The sequence below is a fragment of the Chiloscyllium plagiosum genome, chromosome 34 (assembly GCF_004010195.1).
Source record: "Chiloscyllium plagiosum isolate BGI_BamShark_2017 chromosome 34, ASM401019v2, whole genome shotgun sequence".
NCBI lineage: Eukaryota > Metazoa > Chordata > Chondrichthyes > Orectolobiformes > Hemiscylliidae > Chiloscyllium > Chiloscyllium plagiosum.
The window spans coordinates 29300004-29322334 of NC_057743.1; the positions used below are offsets into that span (position 1 = coordinate 29300004).

The 22331-nt window shown below is 39.0% G+C and overlaps 1 protein-coding gene across 12 annotated transcripts in view; it reads right to left on the reverse strand.

Annotated features, from left to right (window-relative positions):
- Positions 1-10738: 10738 nt before the first annotated feature.
- tp73 (tumor protein p73) overlaps positions 10739-22331 on the reverse strand; it is a 234365-nt gene continuing 222772 nt past the window's right edge. For 11 of the 12 annotated variants that reach the window (XM_043676040.1, XM_043676039.1, XM_043676034.1 and 8 more), the window contains 8 exons: positions 22131-22240; positions 20980-21122; positions 20183-20271; positions 17546-17670; positions 16532-16677; positions 14292-14448; positions 13441-13534; positions 10739-12070 (listed from right to left, as the gene is read on the reverse strand). In XM_043676040.1, the coding sequence (XP_043531975.1) occupies positions 11768-12070; positions 13441-13534; positions 14292-14448; positions 16532-16677; positions 17546-17670; positions 20183-20271; positions 20980-21122; positions 22131-22240 (1167 nt within the window). In that variant the 3' untranslated portion in view covers positions 10739-11767. The remainder of the gene's footprint in view (positions 12071-13440; positions 13535-14291; positions 14449-16531; positions 16678-17545; positions 17671-20182; positions 20272-20979; positions 21123-22130; positions 22241-22331) is intronic. The other variant, XM_043676033.1, reaches the window with a different exon arrangement.

Here is a 22331-nt window from a genome sequence, read left to right on the forward strand (position 1 = left end):
TTCTCTGAAAATTAGCATTGATTGATGGCATGTGTCTATGTATTACCAATACACTTCCTAATCAGATGATGTGAGGGTATAATGCTGCTTTTGAAAACAACATGATATCTTATGTAAAGGTATCAAAGTGCTATGAAATCAAGCTAAAATGCCAGTTTGCGCTGAATTAGCTTATTTCAAATGCCAGAATTTCAGTGGGCTAAAGAAGGAAACTTCAGCTACAAACTTTACTATTGGGTAAATGTGGCATTAGTGATACTATCACTGGACTTGTAATTCAGAGGTTCACATGTTGTGAACTCTCTCGGTAGCTGGTGGAATTTTTATTTAATTCTGTTATTATTTAGACATGTTCAGGTGCAGATTTCAAGTGAGGGTAAGATCTGACCTAGTTACAATGAGTTAAATAACTTGTTGACATTGTTTTTTTTAAACAATATATTAAAGATTCATCTCTTCACCAAGTACTGATGGTGAACCTGTATTTGTAGAACTGTACTGAGAAAGCGAGAGAGAAATCAGGAAAAAGAATTAAGTTCATTGTAATTTCTAGTTGAATACAGTGTGCCACAATGTTGTAATGTTAAAAAAGGGACCAACTGTATTCTACATCAGGTATATATTACAATTTTATCCTGATCAATTGGTGCTATTTCATTACTGTAAAAGACTGTCATTTCTGTAGTCATAAAAAAGGTTTCAAACATGATGCATTTTAAAAATGCAAATATGTTTGGAAGAACAGTGTTTAAATTAATTCACCCGTAACATCTATGTATTTTGGACATTTCCTTATTACATTTCTAATTATCACAGGTTTTTAACAACACTTGCTATAGAAAAGTAGGGCAGCTGTCTCATGAGAGAACAACTGGTGCTGAGTTTAACCTGAGGGTCATCACATCTCAGGAGAGTTTGAGAATGCAGGGTTTTCGTGGTTCCCTTAGTTATTACGGAATTGGACTCACACTGGAGGCATCACTCTGTATTGCAAACCAGCAATCCAGCCAACTGAGCTAACCAACCCATATATTTAAAAAATAATTTATGTACATTGATATTTTCCAATAGTCTTCATTTTACTTAGATTAACTGCTACCAACTTGTTTTTTGCTTTAATTTTTACACTAGTAGTCTTGTAAATAAAATGATTTGGGATGAAGCCATCTGAACATAATTTCATACTACAGGCGTTTACCAATTCAGCAGGACTGGAATTGAATCTAAGAGCCTTCATTTACTAACTACTAAAGATTTTACATGAAAGGAGATTTAAGTTAGTCTCAATTGCACATCAAGTGGGCACAAAATGAGTCGATATCAGGAATGTGGAATTTTGTTCTAATTGTTCTTTCATGACTCCACAATGTGGTCATTGCTAGTAGTACAATCTGATATGGTAGACAACCGTTTTTTTTGAAGACTGGGATTGCACATTTGAAACTGAATTGTGGCTGTTTATTTTGCTTCTGGACTTGCTATATCTGATGTAGAACTACATGAAGTAGGTGGAGTACCTTCAATTTAAAGTGCTGGTACTATATTCCTCGCTTTGTTTTCAAATCGTATAAATTTATGGAAAGCTGTTATTTGCTCCATTGCCTCTGTTTTAGCCAGCAAGCAGTCAACTAGTCTGAGCAACTTCCTGGCTCTTGGTATGTAACCTTGTAGGTTGCACACTTAAGGTGTCTAGCCAAATATTTTTTGACAGTATACAGGAAAATAAGTTTTTTTTTGTGGGAAATGCATCACATATTGCATTAAAATTGTTCCTTTCATGTGCTCAAGACATTTAAAATGTTTGCACTAATTAAGCGCTTTTGAAGAGTATCACTGTCGTAAAGCATACTGTGATTTACACATTCCAAAATTCCACAAACGGATGTGATAATGACCTAATCTGTCTTTTAATGATGGTGGTAAGAACTGATTCATGCTGGGATATTGGGGACAATTTCCCAACGTTTTAAAACAGTCACAAGATCTTATACATATGTTGCAATCTGTGTTCAGTGACTTCTCTTATAAACTTGTGTATCTGTCAAATACCTAACCATACCACCTAAGCAAGTGGCACCAGCTGTCATACAGAAAGGCAGTAGCCGCCATCTAAACTACACCTCAAACATAAGTTAATATCTTTAGGATGGCAAATGGGTGAAAAAGAAACTGCTAAAGATAAAATTCCTGCTTAATAAAAAAATCAATAAACAACATTGCAAGTGTTGTTGTTGTCCAGGACTGTGTATTTACCCTACAAAGCTTCACAGCACCCATGACTTGCAAAGACTTCACTCTTATCAGTGAACCCAATTTACGAATGTCATGTGCAATGATTTTTTTTATTTTCGTATCACTGATTAAATATTAAGATTAAAAACCACAATTCCATGGAATGAAGTGACCTATTCACTCATGATATGGTTTCCTTAGAGGAATTCTGAGAAAGAAAAACTGATATCAATCACAGAGATACAGGATCCATCTGCTTTATTGTGTTACAAAATTTCTTGAAACATAATTTCAAAGGATACATTACAAATAATAAAAAGTACACAGTTACAACTTGTTTGGAGTATAAGGTAACAATTAATACTGGCTTAAAAAGCATTAGTTGACATTGAACTTTTAAAATCTTAAATGTTTAAAGCAATAAAGTGCTTTAAATTGCTACTATTCAGAGGCGTAGGGTCACACACAAGTGGCCCAAATATAATTTTACAGTGTGCACCAGTTTATGATTGAGAAAGACCTCCTAGAGCAGTGAGTTCAAAATTGCAGATTGTTTCTGGGTGACTGCTATGAAAGTCTGTTGCTTTCAAAACTCTGGGAATACATGTGCAATATTGAACCCCCCACTCACTCCCATTGTTCCATCAATTCTTTGGGCTACACCTTCATGGTGTGTGCATGGTACCTTACACATTCTTTCTGTGTGAATTCAGATAGTGAGCAAATGGCAGGCTAATTCCAAAATACAAATCACGACACCTGTTTAGAAAGTGACTATAAAGCAGGGGTGTTCAGAATGAATCATGGTATCATAGCCTGTGTGTGTTTTGGTCAATAGTTTGGGTTTGATAGGTCTTCACTGCATTCCTTTAAAGATGGTGCTGGTCTAGACAAAGCAGAGATCCCATTGCATCGAATGAGTTTTATAGAAAATATTTAATCCATGTGATCTCCAACACTAATTTTGTTTGGAAAACTTCTCTCTGAACATTTCAGAGTATATTATGCCTTTTTGACTCTCTTCCCAAAGGATTGCACAGCCAGACAAAGAGTGAGAAATTATTAGCTTGAAATGATACGGCAGTGATGGAAAGATTGGAAGGACCAGCTGTACTTTTCCTGTCTGATAATTCGATACATTGACTGACTGATTACAGGCAAATTTGTTGAGTCTTTTATTGTTTGAGAGCATTCATAATGGTTAACTGAATTCATAATATTCTCTCAGTATTCATAAAAATACTGATATATGTATTGTCAATTAAAACTTGATGGCAAGTTAGACTTGACCTCAGAACTTAGTCCCAGTCAACTGAGTTAGCTGATCTCGAACAGGATGACAAGAGGATCTCTATAATTAGTCTTTGCATTTTGGATGAGGATGAAAGTCAATAAAGATTGTTGGTTGAAGACAACACTGGGCTCAGTCGAGATGCATCCTGCAGTTGAAAAACCTTTAGACACTCACTATCTGATCTCACAAATCAAGAAATACTCCTTGGACTAGAGGGTATGTTATCTGTGGAACAGGGACCATTTACACCTTCAGGAGATAAGGGGAGAAATATTATTAAGAAATCAATTGATTTTTAAATCAATGAGTTAGGTTTGTTTTCACTATCTATTAAATCTTATTATTTTGAAAGGTGTGCTGAGGGACTTAACAAAACAGGTGAGTTAAGGTTAAGGACATCAGGAATTGAGTGAAATTTTGATCATGTTTTAACACTATTCAATAATTTAATCTTGTTCTTCTCTGATCTCTTCTGTCAACTGAAGGTGAGAAAATCAAATGGAAATATTCTCTCCATCATTGATAAAATAGAAATCTATGTTTAGTCACAATGCCACAGTGCAATCATTTACCTGACAATGTGGTAAAATTCTGCCAGTGTCATTCTGAGAGGGATCTGTTGTAGCAGTGAAAGGATTTAAAGACTAAATCTTTGTTTGCCAATCATTGCCTTGAGCTGTGGCAGATGCTGTCTCATTATTTGTCTCAACAAAGCTTTAAAAGATCAGACGGAGCAAGTTGATGTCAGACATTTTTTAGTGCAGTAAACAGATCACTAAACATGTTCAAATAGAATCCCTACAGTGTGGAAGCAGGCCATTCAGCACATCGAGTTCACACTGACCCTCCGAAGATCATCCTACCCAAACACACACACACACCTTCTCCCCCCCCCCCCCCCATCACATAATTCTTCCCCCCCCCCCCCCCCCCCCATCACATAATTCATGTAACCCTGCATGCCTGCATTTCTCTTAGCTAATCCACTTTGCCCGCATATCCCAGGATACTAGGGCAACTTAGCACGGCCAATCCACCTAATCTGCACGTCTTTGGACTGAGGGAGGAACTCAAAGGAAACCCACACAGACATGGGAAATGTGCAAAACTCCACACAGACAGTCACATGGATGCACGGTGCTGTGAGAAATAACACCGGTGTAAACTTAACTGGACTCCATTAACCAGTAATCTTAAAATAGTGCACAGATTAATTTAAACCTCTCAGCAACAGTGATATGACTGTACAATGACAATATTGCACACCATTGAAAATCTCATTCCATGTCACGAGAGAGTACAAGCCACTTAATCAGAATGAGGAAGGTAGGGGCCTTAATTATCTTAATCTCTGATCGGCGCAATATCGAGGGCCAAAGGGCCTGTACTGCGCTGTATTTTTCTATGTTCTATGTAGCAACTTTAATAAACTTGCATTTGACCTCATTAAAAAAGTCATGGATAATATTCCAGGCACATTACTTAGAAAGAGCTTCTGAGTGCTTATCCCATGTGTGTTTATTTTGAAAAAAGACTCCCTGTTTTTGTCACCACCTGCTTTTCCTCTGTAAATGCAATACTATTGATGTAGTATAGGTATGGCAACTATCCAGAATTGTCTTGAGTATCCCAAAACATTGAGCACTTATTGATTATATATTTTGGAGATCCTGTGTGCGGAGGAATTTGAGAAGATTGTCATATAATCTCCATGAATATTTCACAAGAGTTGGCCACTCTTGTTTTGAACATGTATTAATGCTCTGTTGTCTGACCAATGATCCTTATCTGCTAGCTCCATTGCACAAACTTTATAGAAGCCCAGAATATTAAGCATATCCTGCACCAGTCGCTTCATTATAGTTTTAAGAAGCCATAAATAGACTCCACTCAGATGTGCAAACTGAACTGGACATTAAAATCTGACCGGCTATTTGCCAGTTGAACTGTACCAGGCAGGTTTTATGAAAGGGTAGAAATATCTTAAATGTGAAAGGTCTGGTGGTTTTAAAATAAAACATAACACAATTTTCCTTCAACTCGTGCAGTGAAGCATTGATCAGCTAATAAATGTTTTGAATTAATTTTGCACAGCAAAGATTGAAATGGAGCTAAGATGTTGTCCCTAGTCTCTGCTTGTTCTTTCTCCCTCCCTTTGTTTCAGGTGCTGAATTAGTCTGCCCAGTTCTGAAAATGGAGGGGGTTAGAAATACACAGTATCTTAGTTAATTCCTGAAAAGAAAACTAGAAAAACTAGTTAATTTTCAACAGTCGTCTTCCTTTCAGTTGGTGAAAAACCCACTGTGTACTTCCAATACCTTTTAGTTTTCTTTCTGGAATCCACTGTTTTCTCTTTGTTTCATTTTCTCTATGAAGATACTTCCAGGAACTCAGTACTTTTCACAACAGCACAAATACAAAACCACCTAGTTCTAGCTGTAATGTCTATACAACTCAATTCTGTACCTACCACAGGTGGTTAGAAGATTCTCTTATGAAATAATACAACAAAGGGGTAGAATTCCCTTGTCCTGCAAGGTGTGTACACTGCACAATACATCAGAAAATATATATACACACACAATTTAATAAAATGGAATTTGTTGCTTTGCTCAAGAGCCAGCACTCCAAAGAATTTCATTTTTTTAAAAAATCTAGCATGCATATAAAAACCTGAAATGAATGGACCAGGCGCTGGAATGGAAGAGAACGAAAGTCATGCAGAAAATTATTCTGACAAGCAACACGTTGAGTCTTAAATTGAAAGGAGCCTTCAATTCCCCAAATACACCTCAATTGTATACCATTGTAAGTCACGGTATGCTCTTGCATATATATAAAATTACAATTTCCAGCATCCCTCTGACTGCTATATGCCTTCTCCCCATGCCTAAACAGAATGCAAATATGCAATTTATCCTTAGATAACGCAGTGGTTGCTGTCCTTCCGAAGTTCCCCAATGTGATGTTCTAACCAAAGGAAATCTTGGATTTAATCAATCAAAGAATAGCTAGTTGCTCTGAAGAATCAATGGGTATGGGTATTTGAGGTATTATAGAAGCCCAGCGGAGTGTAAACAGGCCCTTCAGCCCAACAAGTCCACACAACCCTCCAAAGAGTAACCCACCCAGATCCATTCCATGACCCTATATTTACCCCTGACTAGTGCACCTAACCTACACATCCCTGAACACTATGGGCAATTTAACATGGCCAATTCACCTAACCTGCACATCTTTGGATTGTGGGAGGAAACCAGAGCACGTGGAGAAAACCCACGCAGACACTGGGAGAATGTGCAAACTCCACACAGATAGTTGCCCAAGGCTGGAATGAAACCCGGGTATGTGGCGCTCTGAGGCAGCAGTGTGAACCACCGTGCCACCCCTCTGGATCACCGTCCATACCTCTGGACCCGAAAGATTCAGATTCAAGTCCCAACTGCTCCAGAGTTGTGTAATTACATTGCTGAAGTTGAGAAAAATAGGTTAAATTTTTTTTTTAAAATCTACCACTACCTTCTCAGAACAATGAATGTTGGCTCTGAGCGAAGCCCATGTCCCATAAGTGAATTTTTTTTAAAAAAGGTGATACATGTTGGCAACATCAATTTTCTGAAGCAATTATTTTACCCAATGTTACTAGCACTTAAGGATGAGAGCTCGCGTACAGTTTTCCAATGGTATTGTCATTTGGATATTCTCCTTGAACGCAAAATTGGTGTTATGGTTCTCTGGATTAAACTGGAGGGATGGGTATGCCAATAACAAATTCTACTAAAACCAGAGTTGAAGGACCTTAATGAAGTTTATAAAATAATGAGGGGTAATGGTAGTTGTCTTTTCCGTTAGATGGGGGATTTTAAGACTTAAGGGGGCACATTTTTAAGTTGAGAGGAAAGGGATTTAAAAAAGACATGACGGACAAATTTTGTTTAGACGAAGGGTGGTTTGTGTGTGGAATGACTTTCCTGAAATAGTGATGGACGGGGGTACAATTACAACATGTAAAAGACATTTGGATAAATACATGAATAGGAAAAGTTTGGAGGGATATGGGTCAGAAGCAGGCAGATGGGACTAGTTTAGTTTGGGATTATGTGCGCCATTGACTAGTTGGACTGACGTTGCATGACTATGACTCAGTGTCTGCTATGCTCAGAAAAAAAACAAGGAACAAGTTGTGAAGTATGAGCTGTGAAAGCTGATTAAAACCAGAACAAAATGCGCAAGTTTGTGGGTATAAATCAGAGTCCTCTTTAAAGGTTAATGCACATAAAAAATATCAATAGATTGTGCATCCTCTCAAACCTGTTGTTTTGCCATTCAATGAGATCAAGGTTGAATAATAACCCAGCTTGTCCCCATAAACCCCGTTCACCATCCCCAATATCTTCTAATCTCAAAATTTAAATTAAGTTGTCTTCTGTCTTTTTTAATGAAACAAATAATGTCATCAAAGATAGATATGTTTTGTCAGTAGGAGAAATCAGGGGTCACAGGGAAAGTGGAGGTGAGGAATCTCAGATCAGCTGTGATACTACTGAATGGCCAAGTAGTTTTGAGGAGCCAAATGGCCACCTCGTATTTCTTATTATTTCCTACTCAAATTGGATGATGACATCATTGTTACTTCTCAAGATCGTACTAAAACTGTTGTTATTTATTCTGATTGTTAAATTTACTATCAATATAATGCCATGCATGGAATAAGTAAGAATTGAGGATTACATTGTACTCTTGTTTATGGTTCTTGAATATGTGAAGCTTCCAGTTGAATTAACAAAAAATCTTATTCTTGGCACTCAGTTTGTTTAAATAGTAAGGATAATCCTACCTTCTCCCTGCTAAGCAACAACAATTGCTCAGATTATACCAGCACGTAACAGGACATCACAAAGTACTTCACTAAACATGAAGTGTTTTACAGAAGATTTACAGAAGTAACTGAAGTGTTGTCAAATAGACTTGGAGGAAAGGGGCATTGGTTAAGGATGACATTTCAAAGTCCTGAGCTACAAATGATTAAAGGCAAAGAATGTGAAATAGTGCTTATGGGAATAAGAAACTGATCTCACCTCCTGAGGGTAACAGGTCATAGATAATCAGGATTTAATACGAGGATGCAGGTGATTACAATGTGCAATTTGATATAACATAGTTGGGCTCTCAAAGCAGACTTGGTAGAGCTAACCATAGAGGTAAAGGTAGGGATGAGAATTTCAACTACGTAAGAGAATGATAAGGCAGGCAACGTTATGCAGAGGGCTAGAGACAACTTGAATTATAGAATTCTTATAGAGTGGGAGCAGATTATTTGGTCTATCTAGTCCACACAGACCTTTTGAAGAGCATCCCATCAGACCCATTCCTGTAACCTTGCATTTCCCATGGCTAATCCACCGAGGCTGCACATCCCAGAACAGTATGGGCAATTTAGCATGGCCAGTCCACCTAACCTGAATATCTTTGGACTGTGGGAGGAAACCAGAGAAAACCTATGCAGACGCAGGGAGAATGTACTAACTCAACATAGACAGCCACCTGAGTGTGGAATTGAACCCAGATCCCTGGCACTGTAGGGCAACAGTACTAACCATTGAGCCACCGTGCCACCCCGAAGGATAGCCTTCATGTAGATTTTAAAGGTTCAACTGAACATTAAAATAGAGTTGAAATTCCTCTTGGACAGTATACTAAAAAAAGCAATAGCAAAATGGCAGCTTGTTTTACCCTCTGCAAATTTCCTGTTCCTTTGATGTTTTGCACTGGATTGGATCAAGAATTAACTTGGTGAGTTCTGAATAACCAATTGGTCCCGAACAGATTGCTTGATGATGTGGTACAGCTGTCATCCCATCAGTCTGGCTCATGCCAAAGAGTTTAGAAAAGAAGAAAAAAAATTGCTTTTGGGTCAGGTATAGATGCTTTTCAGGAACTGGAAGATCACCAATCCCTTCAGAGAATTGGTGAGATTAACAAAATCTTGTGTCAGCTACTGGAGAGCTAGCAAGAACCCTAAATTGCCTCTTTGCCAATCAGGCATTTAACAGACCAGCGACAGACCTTCAAAGAGTCAAGGAAAGTCTCACGTACCAAGAGCTCCTGACCAGCAACTCTCGTGAGTGGTAAAGCCTATGCAGAGGTGGTGATTGCTATCAGAACAACACACACACACACACAAGGCTTGATTTTGTGGACAGACCCAGGGGAAAGGCAGTGATGGCAGTAAGGGGGTTTTAGTAGGGTCAGCAGCAAGGGCATTAATATCTCCACCCAGTCTTCTGCTCCACTACCCTTCCCGATGCTGGATTTCTCACTTGGGCACTGCATGTCTTTGAAGGGGAGATACCTCCCGCCAAACACATCCACCTGCTGGACAAGAATTTGTGGACTGACGTCCTTAAATGGGTAAAAATAGCCATGGAAGTTTTCATTTGACATAGACTCCCAACCATGGACTTAATGCAGGTGCAGGCAGGAAGGGAGCAAGGTGCACACATGTCACTCTTTTAAATGCTCCCCATGACTAAACTCACCATGTGGGAAGGCACAAGAGTCCATTCAATGAGTGCTTATGTTGGCAAAAGGAAATAGAATAAATACTAAAGAGAAATATTGAATTTTTTGGAACATGTTTAAAAGGTTTGTTTCCATTCCAGTTTTTAGTTCCATAACTGAAAAGTTATTCTATTTTTTTTAATGCTATGACTTGGAGGAGCCAGTGTTGGACTGGGATGTACAAAGTTAAAAATCACACAACACCAAGTTATAGTCCAACAGGTTTATTTGGAAGCACTAGCTTTCGGAGTGCTCTCCTTCATCAGGTGGTTATAGAGAACAAGGTCATGATCAGAATTTATAGTCAAATTAGTCCAGTGTCATGGATGTGTGATTAACCAATTTTAGATTAAATCTTTCATCTTTTAGAATGGGATATGCTGGTTTCTGTTCTCAGCTTTTCTAACAATAGGTGTGAAGTCTATCTGTGCTGAGCTATCTTGAGAATGTAATTTAAAAGATGTTCTGGGATTTACATGACAAAGAACAGAAACCAGCAGATCCTATTCTAAACAATTTTAGATTAAATCTTTCATGTTTTAATGTATCACATCTCCATGACACTGGACTCCTTTGACTATAAATTCTGTGATCATGATCTTGTTCTCCACAACCACCTGATGAAGGAGCAGTGCTCCAAAAGCTAGTGCTTCCAAATAAATCCGCTGGACTATAACCTGCTATTGTGTGATTTTTCATTTTTAATGCTGTGCGGGCTGCAGTATATAGCCAGCATTTTGTTTTATTTCATATTTCCAGTGTATATTTAACTCCCAGAGTTCTTAGAAGACTGCCCTCATCCAGTAAGCTATCAAACTCCCCCCTCCCTCCCTGGGACACACAAGTCACTTCACTTTAATGGTAACTCTAAAATGTTCACATTGCCCCACTCATTCAGCTTCTATCCTTTTTCCTAGCCATGCTCACCATCCCACAAGATGTCTGTTAGAGAACGTGCACAAAGACCAGAACTAGATAAGGATGGGAGATCTGTAATAGAGCTGAAATGTTTTCTGACTGGAGTGATTGTAAAATTTAAGTACATATTTTGTTCACGTTACCAAACAATTTCTTTACCATCAAGGAAAAAAAATCTCAACTATGGAAGTTTACAATTTTACAAATAATGAGGAACAGCAAACCCACCCCCTCCTGCAGTGAACGGACAAACTTTGAATGTTTAGAAAGATAATTTGGGAGACCAGTAAAAAGTCAATGTATGTCAAACCCCAAGAGGTTGACAGAACATAAAGGTGGAGGTAGGAGGAATGTGGAATTTGCTGAGTTTAAATGGAACAAGAAGTTCCATAGACCCGTATTCATGGATTGGTGGGATGTAGGGATTGTGGCACTTGTGTAAATCTGGAAGGAGGGAATCTGCCCTCCTGGTTGGAATTGATTGTATGAAGGTAAAGGACAAGGAAAGAAGAAAAAATGTAGCTGGAAGAAGAACCAATGATGAGGTGATCCAATGATCCATGTTTGATTATCCAAACCCTTTTGCTTTGCAAATAAAGTATTCAATGTGCATGGGTATGAACCCACCAGGGACAACGGTTTGTAGCATTACAGCATATATGGTATGTACACGCTCTCAGCTTATTTTACAACAGTCAGTGCTTTTAGCAAGATGGAAAACTGCAGGGTTTCTGTTTTTATCAGCATTTCCCTTTTCTGTCTTTAATTTAGCTCACTTTCAGTAAACTCCTCTTTGATTGACTGTTTCCGAGTCTTGCAGTCTGGTACATCAAAACCAAAGTCTCCCCAGTCATCCCCCCGATTGGGAATGGTGATGGTGTGACGCACTCTGAAGTGGACAGCTTCCATCACCCGTTGGCGCTGTAGTTCCCCACTGATTGTGCCGGTGTTGTTGCTTGACCTGATCAGCTGCTGCGAGCTATAGTCGTGCCCCTGTTTGAACTCTTGAAGCCCTCTCCAAATCAAAAGGCGGTACTGTTCTGGAATCTTTAGTGCTCCCAGATCCTAATGAAGAAGAAAAGGGTAACTTTAAATGACCTAGTAACAGAATGCACCAGAGTATTTAAGTGAATTCTCGGAATACAATAATTGATAGCAATATGTTGTCTACTGTCCATCATCTTGCCCTAAGAAAGTTGAAACAAGCCTTTAAACATCTGAGTGATCTAGCACATTGAAAAAAGTGACTCCTGCTGGAAAGTGCTTGTGATGGACACTGGATCAGGTTGTAATTCCCTTATGGTTGGATACCTCCCAGCATTCACTGTCTGAGATCACACAAGAAGAATGGGCACTTGAGCAACCTGTTAGAGGGTGAGTTGCACCCAAAGACCTTAGAAGGAACATTGCTACAGATAAAATGGCTTCTTCAGAACGGTTTCTTCCAGGCACTCACAGAGAAAACAGTGATGGTGAAAGGAGTTTAGATAATAATTTAGTAATTTTCATGGAACCACTTATCTTCTAAATTCCCATACGGCCACTCTGTCCCTGGACAACGTTATCAAAAAGAAGGGGAGAGGATGGGAGAAATTTTTTTAAAAAGTCCAAATCTATTAGGAGGAAAAAAAAGTGGAGCATTTGCAGATGAAGGACCGAAGGTTATTCTGGTCTCTCTTGAATTCACTGATAGTTTTGTTGGTAAACATAGTGTACAACTGAACAATATAGACTGGAAAAGGCAAGCCATGGTTTATTAGCTGGTCTCTACTAAGTAGCAATTCTAATGTTAACAATGAGCCTCTGTGCCTGAGGGCCAGGGAAAGGAATGAAACATCAGGTTGAATTCTGTTACTGTTTTCAACTTAGTGATCCCCTCTTAGACTTTGGGCATGTTATGTCAGGTAAGGATTGGATCGACAGAGACAGACGTAAAATATTATAATTATGGCACAGTACTCGGACTTATTCACTGGTCACAGAACTGTATCCAAGCAAAAGTAAACACCTTCATTGAAGGCGAAGGGGGCAAGTGAACTTTAAAACAATTGTTTAATAGGATGAAGGAATGGGGACAATGTTACATCTAAGTAGTTTTAAAAAAGCATTGTTATAGCATATTGGGTGCATCAACACCTCATGCTTCAATATGGCTTTGTCTACAGACTGCTTAACTAATGGGTTCCTTATACTATCTGGTTTGCGAGGAAGTTGTTCTAAGGAGACGCTAATGAAGGCTCTCCCCTCCCTCAAGGTGGGAATTCCCCATTTGCTATGTGCTTTCACCAAACTGATATAGTCAAGATTGAGAACTCTTGAGACACAGGGAATTCTACCAAAGCATGAGCCACACTTTTGCATTATTTTTCAGGAAGGGGAAGAACCCAGCTGTCATTATTTCTGTTCATAACCACCTAAGTAATTGTAAACAGTACCTCCAAGGAAAGGTTCTGCAAGTGGTACATTGTCTGCAGCCCTTGTGAGGTGAAATATTCCAGACAGTTAGGACAGCCCAGACCTGTTAAAAAACTATGAAAGAAAATTCAATAAATACATAGAATGAGGCTGACTACAAAACAGTACAGGTTTACTGAGCTTGAATGGGCTGACCAGAAAATATTACAGGTTTATTAACCAGAAAATGTTACAGATTTAATTGAGCTGAATGCTAATATGGGCACCTTGGATAACAGCATCTACCCAATCACTATTTGAAGTTATTATTCTCACCAACCTAACCTTTTCTCTTCTGAAGGATGTGACTTGGACATTTCCTAAGCTGCTTGTCACCTTCTGATGCCTCTCTCTTCAAAAATGATTTTTATTCACTTTTGAATCTAAACAGTGAATGTTGGCAGGTTTGACTTTGAGAAGAGTTTCCAAGACTGATCCTGTCCTCAAGCACCATCTGCAGTGCTCGTTTTCCAGCAGGGGCTGCTGAATTGTGAGGAGGGAAAGCCCGAGTAATTTCTATCTTTTCTGATCAAAGGGACATATGACATCACTACAACTACTCTGGCAGGTATCAGCTAAAAGCAGAGATCGAAGATTGTACCATGAAGCCCTGCTGGCTCAACTGCTTATAGGTTCACCATGATGCATCACTGGGAAAGGTAAATCTGTTTTGCTAATCCAAGAATTGAATATCAAGTTACAGTTACATCATTACACGAGCCTTCGTGACTTCAAGTTACATGAAGTTAATTAATTGGTATCTTTGTAGGCAAGAAATATCCACAGCTGATCATCTGCAAAAGGTCTATCCGGTGTAAAACTGACGGCTTACCTGACTAAAGCTGGGTCTGCGGTGTAGGGTGGGGGAGGAGTGCAGTGTGAAGTTGGCCCTATGCCTGCCGATTGTGAGGAATTTCCTCCATTCACATTGCCATTAGTTGGTATATGATGATGGTGATGATGATGGTGACTGTTCATTAGAGTTTGGCCTACAAAGCAGAAACACAATTTTAAAAATTTGAAGGCAATATCCCTCTGTTTCAATGCTGATTTCTTCTAATCTCTGGACTTTTTATTGGTGGTTGATGAAATGTTTGCCACCTTTGCTTCAGTTTGTTAGCACAAAAGATACTTTGTTGGGATGTAGAAAACATTATTCATATTTTACAAAAGTGCCCAAATATAGAGTCATCGAGATGTAGCGCAGAAACAGACACTGATCCAACTCATTCATTCCAACCAGATAAGTTAATCTAGTTCTATTTGCTAGCATTTAGCTCATATCCCTCTAAACCTTTCCTATTCAGATGCCTTTTAGATGTAATTGGACCAGCCTCTAACCCTCTGCATGGAAAAAGTTGCCTCTTACGTCCCTTTTAAAGCTTTCTCCTCCCACTTTAAAGCTACACCTTCTAGTTTTGGATTCCCTTACCCTGGGGAAAAGATCTTGGCTATTCATCCTATACATGCACCTCATGATTTTATAAACCTCTATAAGATCACCCAATAGCCTCTGACACTCCAGGGTAAATAGCTCCAGCCTATTCAGCCTCTCCTATAGCTCAAACTTTCCAATTCTGGTAACATCCTTGTGAATCTTTTCTGAACCCTTTCAAGTTTCACAACATCTTTCCTACAGCAGGGAGACCAGAATTGAACTTGAAATATATTTGAATATACAGAATATACTTGAAAGGGAAGAAACTGGTATTCACATCGAGGTTTTCTGAGCATGGACCTGCTGTTTCCTGAATGTACTCTCCCTGAATGCTGCTTTACATTAGGAACACTTAATTTGGGAATCACTTATACAACTATATAAATGCAAAATACAGTGGATGCTGGAAATCTGGTGAATGGTCATCTTGACATGAAACTGTTTCTCTCTACAGGTGTTGTTTGACCTGCTCAGCTTTTTCAGTATGTTTGTTTAAAGTTGAGAAATCACTTCTCCTGTGTATGAGACATTCCATTGTACGCTGAATGGATCCTTAGAAAAAACTCCAAAGATAATGGTGAGGAGAAGGGAAGAGAAACCATTATTGCAGATGGTTCTGATTACATTGTCAAAAGTGAAGGGGTCCCACTGCGCTTAACAGCAGAACAAATGTGTCAAAGGAGAATGAAGTGGTTGATCCTGTCAAAGCATGTAGAAATTTTGAGGAAGATAAAGATATATAAGCTATTGTGGTCACAGAGGATGGCTTTTGCGATTTTGATTAGCACCATGAAAGGAATGGAATCCTGACTGGAGAAATTCAAACACAGAATTGTGAAAAAATGATTACAAACTTAGGTGATAAAATATTGTGGGACTGGAGAGGAAAGGATGGTTGTAGATGGCATGATAATTTGCAGGAGAAAGTGAGGTCTGCAGATGCTGGAGATCAGAGCTGAAAATGTGTTGCTGGAGAAGCGCAGCAGGTCAGGCAGCATCCAGGGAACAGGAGATTCGACGTTTCGGGCATAAGCCCTTCTTCAGGTATTGCTGCCTGACCTGCTGTGCTGTTCCAGCAATAAAGTTTCAACTTTGATCTCCAGCATCTGCAGACCTCACTTTCTCCTCCAAAAAGTTGAAGGAAAGAGAGAGCAGAGCTAGAAATTCTGGGATATCATTCCTCTCCAGGATGACTCTGAACTAGTGGGCAATATTGGCATAGGAAGATGAGACCCAATAGTATTTGTTGAATGAGACAAATTTGGCGATGAATAGCTAAACCAATTAACACTAGAGTCATTCTTCTTCTCTTGAATCTGAGGGAGTGAAAATGGGGACTATACCAAAGGGAATGACTGACAATGGATCGATTTAAAATGTTTACAAGGGACAAAATCATTACAAGTGGATGTGTCTCAATAAAATTAATAAAATCTGACCACACATGGATAAATCAGAGAATACAGTAGCTGGGGCTGATGTTAAGATTTTGAATTGAAACAGGTTGTTGGGTAATATAATGGAAAGGAGAAATATCACATTCCCATGTAATGCTGATTCTTGAGGTCAATAAATGTGCACATCCTCAAAGGCACCAAAGTCCTTATGTATGCACAGTGCCTGTGTTGAATTACCCATATGTCCAAGGTTGGCTGAGGTACTTGGGCTGTGCTGGGAAGGCTGTCCCACCAGTTGGTTGACAGAAGGCAGTTTGTTCATCATGTTGGGTACCTTGCTTGTGGGTGGTATCACTGTGCCATAAGAAGATGAAGCCTGCTGTCTGCTCAAAACAAAATAAAAGAATGATTTGCAAGTTTGGAAAGCAAGTTTATTCCACATGTTACAAAGAATTAGGAACTTTCCTTCACTTGTTATGCTCGCTAAAGCTACATGAAAGAAATGGGTAAGAAACTGAGCCAAATGGAATTCAAAATTCTCAGGTTCAGTCTTTTGGTTGAGACCAGCTAGTTTATTCTCAGCATCTATAACTAGAGAGAGAGATAAACCCACGAATGCTGCCAATCCTGAAGGCTAACCATGATGCCTACTCGGAAACAAATATATGCAAATGTCAGGCAAGAACAAGATCAGACTTTATTGCAACACTCTCCCCAGCTGAATAGCTTGCTGACACTCAGTTGACGAATGGACACCCAGGCAAGGAACTGCAAGTTTGTGAATAGTTGTAGAATCATAACTCAGTAAGACCCAATGCTGTCTAAAAGGAATAAAGACCAGCTGCTACACTATTGCCCTGCAATTGGCTAGATGTGCAGAATGCAAACATATCTTTATCTCAAGTTTGACTACACTTGTGGTTCAGTTTGGGTTTGGCAATTATGTAATTACTGATAGAAATGTGGGGAGTGAGCTTCTGAGTAATTCTAGTGAGTTTTTCACAATCCAGTGTCTTTTTGGTTTTGGCCAAGGACAAAGCTTATGAGCAGTCTTACTTCACAGCAGGAATGGGTTCTGTCATCTGAATATCAAAGTTGGGGAGGAATCTGTCTCTTGCTGATGGCCATTGTTCAATGAAAGAGATGATGAGAGAGTATTTTAGACTAAAAAATGAAGGGACTGGAATGGTTGCAGGAACTTTGAAAAGTACCTAAGTAATAATAAGTAAAAGGAATGATATAGGAACTAACTGGCGTTGAAGCAGTTGCTGTTGCTGCTGCCGGTATGAGTCGATAAGCTGCTGAGGCACCAATTCCATCAGCTCCAGGCTCTCCTTTATCTTCATGAGGACTTCAAAATTCTCTCTTCCTCGTACCTGTGGGCAATATTGAGACTATCAGACTAATTTCTAATACTCATAATTGTTACCTAATTTTTTAGAAAAGGTATTTTTCCCCTTCTTTCTCCTCTGATTTTCTAATTTTTGATCTTGCCCAAGCATTGTTCAGAAAGCATAGACAGATCAAATCATATCTCACTGAATAACTGGAAACCACTGAATTAAAAAATAGTAAGAACCCTGGGTGAATTATCCTCTCAATGGCCCAGGGAAACTGTAGCACTCCAACTAGTGCTAAAGTTGAGGTCAACAAACTAAGTACAGATTTCAGGGACAGAAACTTGGACATTTTTGGTTTATTTTTGCCAAGGCAGCTAAGTGAACCAGTTGGCGTAACTCATCTCATTGAAGAGAAGCTGCAAGAGGATTGCTGGTTTTTGGAACCCATCACACTTTGATCCATTTTTAATACAGTTTAAAAACTAAATTAAAACTGAATTTCTGTCAAGGTCCAAAATTGCAGGTATGAATTTTCGCTATCAGGTACCAAGAACAGAAACCTAGCAAACAGTCACACTGGGACATACAGTATTCCCAAGGCAGTGGGTATGTGATTTGCTCTAAGTGCTTTTCCATGACTACATTACATCTCTGATTCCTAGTAACAGCTGTGGGTTCATTGCACAAATAATTTTTATACTGCTGCAGTAATTGTCAGTTAACCTATCTCAATCAGTGAAGTCTTGAGGATAGTATGTGTAGAAAATAGAAATACCAAATTGATATCACGGGGCTGCTTTTTTGAGGCTGAGGGTGTAGCAGAGCACAAGTAAGTGTGAAGCAAAAACAGAAATTGCTCAAGAAACTCAGCAGGTCTGGCAGCATCTGTGGGGAAAAATCAGAACAAGGAAGTTTATTCTACAACAAAATGCAAATTACGAATAACCTAAAAACTTTTGATGTTGACACAGGACACTCTAAATTGAAACCTGTACCTTTGCTCAACATTTGGTCCCAATTGTGATTCAGTGGGTGGTATTGCCTCTGACTCAGATGGTTGTGAATCGAAGTCTCATGCCAGGAACTTGTGTATAAAGTCTAAGCTAGCACTCCCAATGTAGTAAAACAGAGTGTTGCACTGCACTGTTGAAGGTGTCGATGTTCAGGTGGGTTGTAAAATTGATGTCCAGTCTACTTAGATGAATGTAAAAGATCGCAAAGCACAATCGAAGAATAGGGGAGCTATGGCAACCTGTCTCATATTTATCCCTTAACTAATTAGAAAAGATTTTCTAATTATTATCTCATCACTGGGTGTGGGATCTTACTGTGTGCAAAACAGTTGCAGATTTTCCTGTATCATAACCATCATGACATTTCAAAAGTACTTCACTGACTGTAATGTGCTTTTGAAGATCCTCGGGGTATAAAAGGCATTCTATAATTACAAGTCTTTTTATTATCATCTTTCGCTTTGGTTAATATAAACATTATTTAAAAGTATAGTTTTTTCAAAATTTTGGGGAGTGGGTTGCAGAAAGTGAACTGTTCCACTGTCCAATGGTGATACTGCTTATTTTGTAAAGAGGTGCCTTTTCTCCACCAATGTTCAACTTATGATTTATTTGTCTAGACCAGTTCTCTCAACTGTACTTTAAGGATCTATCTCTTTGAATACCACTTAGTAATGTGATTCCTCATAACACAGTATCCCATTTCTTTATACTTTGCTTTGGAAGTACCTGGAATGTTAAGGGTATTAAATGTTTCTAAGACAGATTGTGAATTACAAAGTAAGACTCAATTCTTTTCTTTGATAGTTGGTTTATTAATAGGATGCAGCATCACAGATATTTAACTTACAACTACAACGTGTATCCTAGCTGATAGTCCTTGTCCTTAATCAAAGTCCTGTGTTTCTTTAACAACATAGTCAATAAACGATTTGCAAAAGTGTTGAATAGATGAAAGTTGTTATTGATCAATATAATCAAATGGAAAAGGAAACAAATGTAAAGATTCATCTAATTTTGGTCTGGTTGGTGGTGGTGCAACAGTTAACTACAGATGTGCTGGGGGTTGGGAATGGATTAATTGGCTAGGCTTACTGATCCGAGTGATCAGTGTTTGGAAGTGTGCATATATGGATATTGGGTGAGCATTGATATTTTTAATCAACCTGTTCAGATGTGTTATGACATATCTCTGAAACAGATGGATCTTAAACTTGGGCCTTTTGGCTCAGAGGAAGGGACATTACCACTGCACTGCAACAGCTCATAAAATGAGAGCTCGTCTGAGAATTGGGCGAGAATAAGATTGCATTAAATAGTCCATCAAGTATTCTTGCTTACATTCACACACAAAACAGGAGTGGAGAACTGCAAGCACCCGATCCTACTTTGCAGATTAAGCCCTGTTTCTGCAAACATCACTGAACTATTTAACTGTGAAAGCTTCCTGTTGTTACAAGTGGTAGAGAAATAAGTATAGAATGAGCTAAGGAGCCAACATGATTGCTTCGATGGCTAAAGAAGCAAATACTCACAGGTACATAGAAGAACTCCTCGTCTCCATGCCTCCTCTTTTTGATACCTGGATTAGGCCCCTGAACTCCCTGTGGTGTCTGTTTGAAGGCTGAAACACAAAAGACAGTAGCATCTAGTCATTTTTCATTGTCATTCCTCTGTACTTAATAATCTTTTCTAAGATATTTCACTTTGAATCTCCTAAATTACCCCAGGCCAGATTGGGCAGCATAAAGGTTGTTATGAGTTTATATTGAACAGAAGTTTGATATTAAATCCCATGTTTTTCTTACAGTAACATAGAATTTTAATTGTGAATAAAATAAAAACAATGGTTTGGTAATGTGTAGCATCAAAAATAGTGGAATCAAGGCTTATGGAGATAAGGCAGGAACAGGATACTGATTAGGAATGATCAGCCATGATCATATTGAATGGTGGTGCAGGTCGAAGGGCTGAATGGCCTACTCCTGCACCTATTGTCTATTGTAGCCTTTGTGGACTAACTAGCGGTGTCATGCAGCCAGGGAATTCCTATCTATGTTGAATTGATGATCTCATTGTATTTGTGTCATTGTATGTAGAGGTTGCATGGCTAATGACAGTAAACAGAAACCTTTCAAGATAATCTGGACAATGAGAAGTTTAACAGTGAGAACTAAGACCAGGTTGATCTCTCAGCTTTTGAAGGCTATAGCATGGAAGACCAAGACAGAGGATGCCATACTGTCTAATCTAATTTTAATACTAATGACACCAATGGCACCTTCAACCATTAAACTCATCACCTGCCTGTATTCAGACCTGCAAGACTTACTGCGTTTGTTACCATTTCCATTCTTTGCTGCACTCTCATTGATGGCTTGCTGCTCACGGTAATGGTCCTCATCTGCTTTTCGATCTCTTCCTGGGCAAGCACAAATTCGACCTTCAAATGAGCGGCGTCCAAGTACCTGGCCACTGAAGGAGATGACAAGGGCATTCATTTGACAGAGAATTGCATGAACCTCACCATGACCATCACCCAATGAAACCCAAGTAGCTATGCTACCTCTACTGAGGAAAAACCTTCAAAGGCATTTCACATAGAGGAGAAATGGAGCAAATATTGTACTTTTGTGGGAATCAGAAGGATCAGAAACCTCTGGTTGAAGAAATTATTTAAGAAGGCTTTTAAATATGGAAAGGGAGGTAGAAAGATTTTTGCAGATTGTTCCTCAGAAGGGGGAAAAGGCAGTTGAAGATGCAATGAAGGAGAGAGCCTGCACTGGAGATATAATTGATAAAACTAAAGAATCCAAGCCTTGAGAGACTTAGGTTGCATGAGGCCAGACTCTGGATCCGTAATATGTGGGAAGAAGTTATATTTATGGTCCATTGGGAGACAGGGAACAAAATTTTTTCAGCAAGGATGGGAAAGAGAATACAGATTCGTACAATGGTTGGAACAGAATCACCTTGAGTAACTTCCAAATGGTGATACAAAGTGATGAATTTTCTGGAGGTGGCAAGGGTCCAGCAGCTTCTAGCCAAAATGGGAGACAATCCTGCTTTGGTGGGTAGCAGAACCTTGGACTGCACAGTGGCAAAGGCTAAGTAACTCCCAGTCAGGACAGCAGACTGTTGCCAACATCAAACATCCAATTCAAAGGTAGGTCTGGGGACGCCCAACCACTTATAAAATGCCAACAAGATGAGAACAGATCCTTAAATGGTCACTTAAGTGTTTCAGTTGCATTTTAGGTGCATGAACCATCTGCCACTTTTTCACCATTGGCAAATGGAATAGCAATGGAAAGTCAACAGGTAATTTGCAAGCCATTTTGCCTCTGATTTCATCCCCAGAAGGCTGCTAAAATTCAACCATTTACCCTGAATGTCAGCTTTCCCTCTTGTGCCTTTTATGAATGACTTTGAAACTGAACAACAGTGATTGTAAAACAACATTCTTTAGAGATGGCTACTCACTCTCTTGTTTCTAAGGTGATGATGATGAGGATAGGTCGTCGATTCATTCCACCTACACAGCTACTGTTACACATGAAGTTGTAGAGAATTGTAGTGAACTCTGTTCCTACCTATCCAAAGCAGACAGATCAGTCATTCCATATAGTACTAAGCAATAAACAAATCAGTACATAACATTATCGTATAAATCTGCGTTATAGT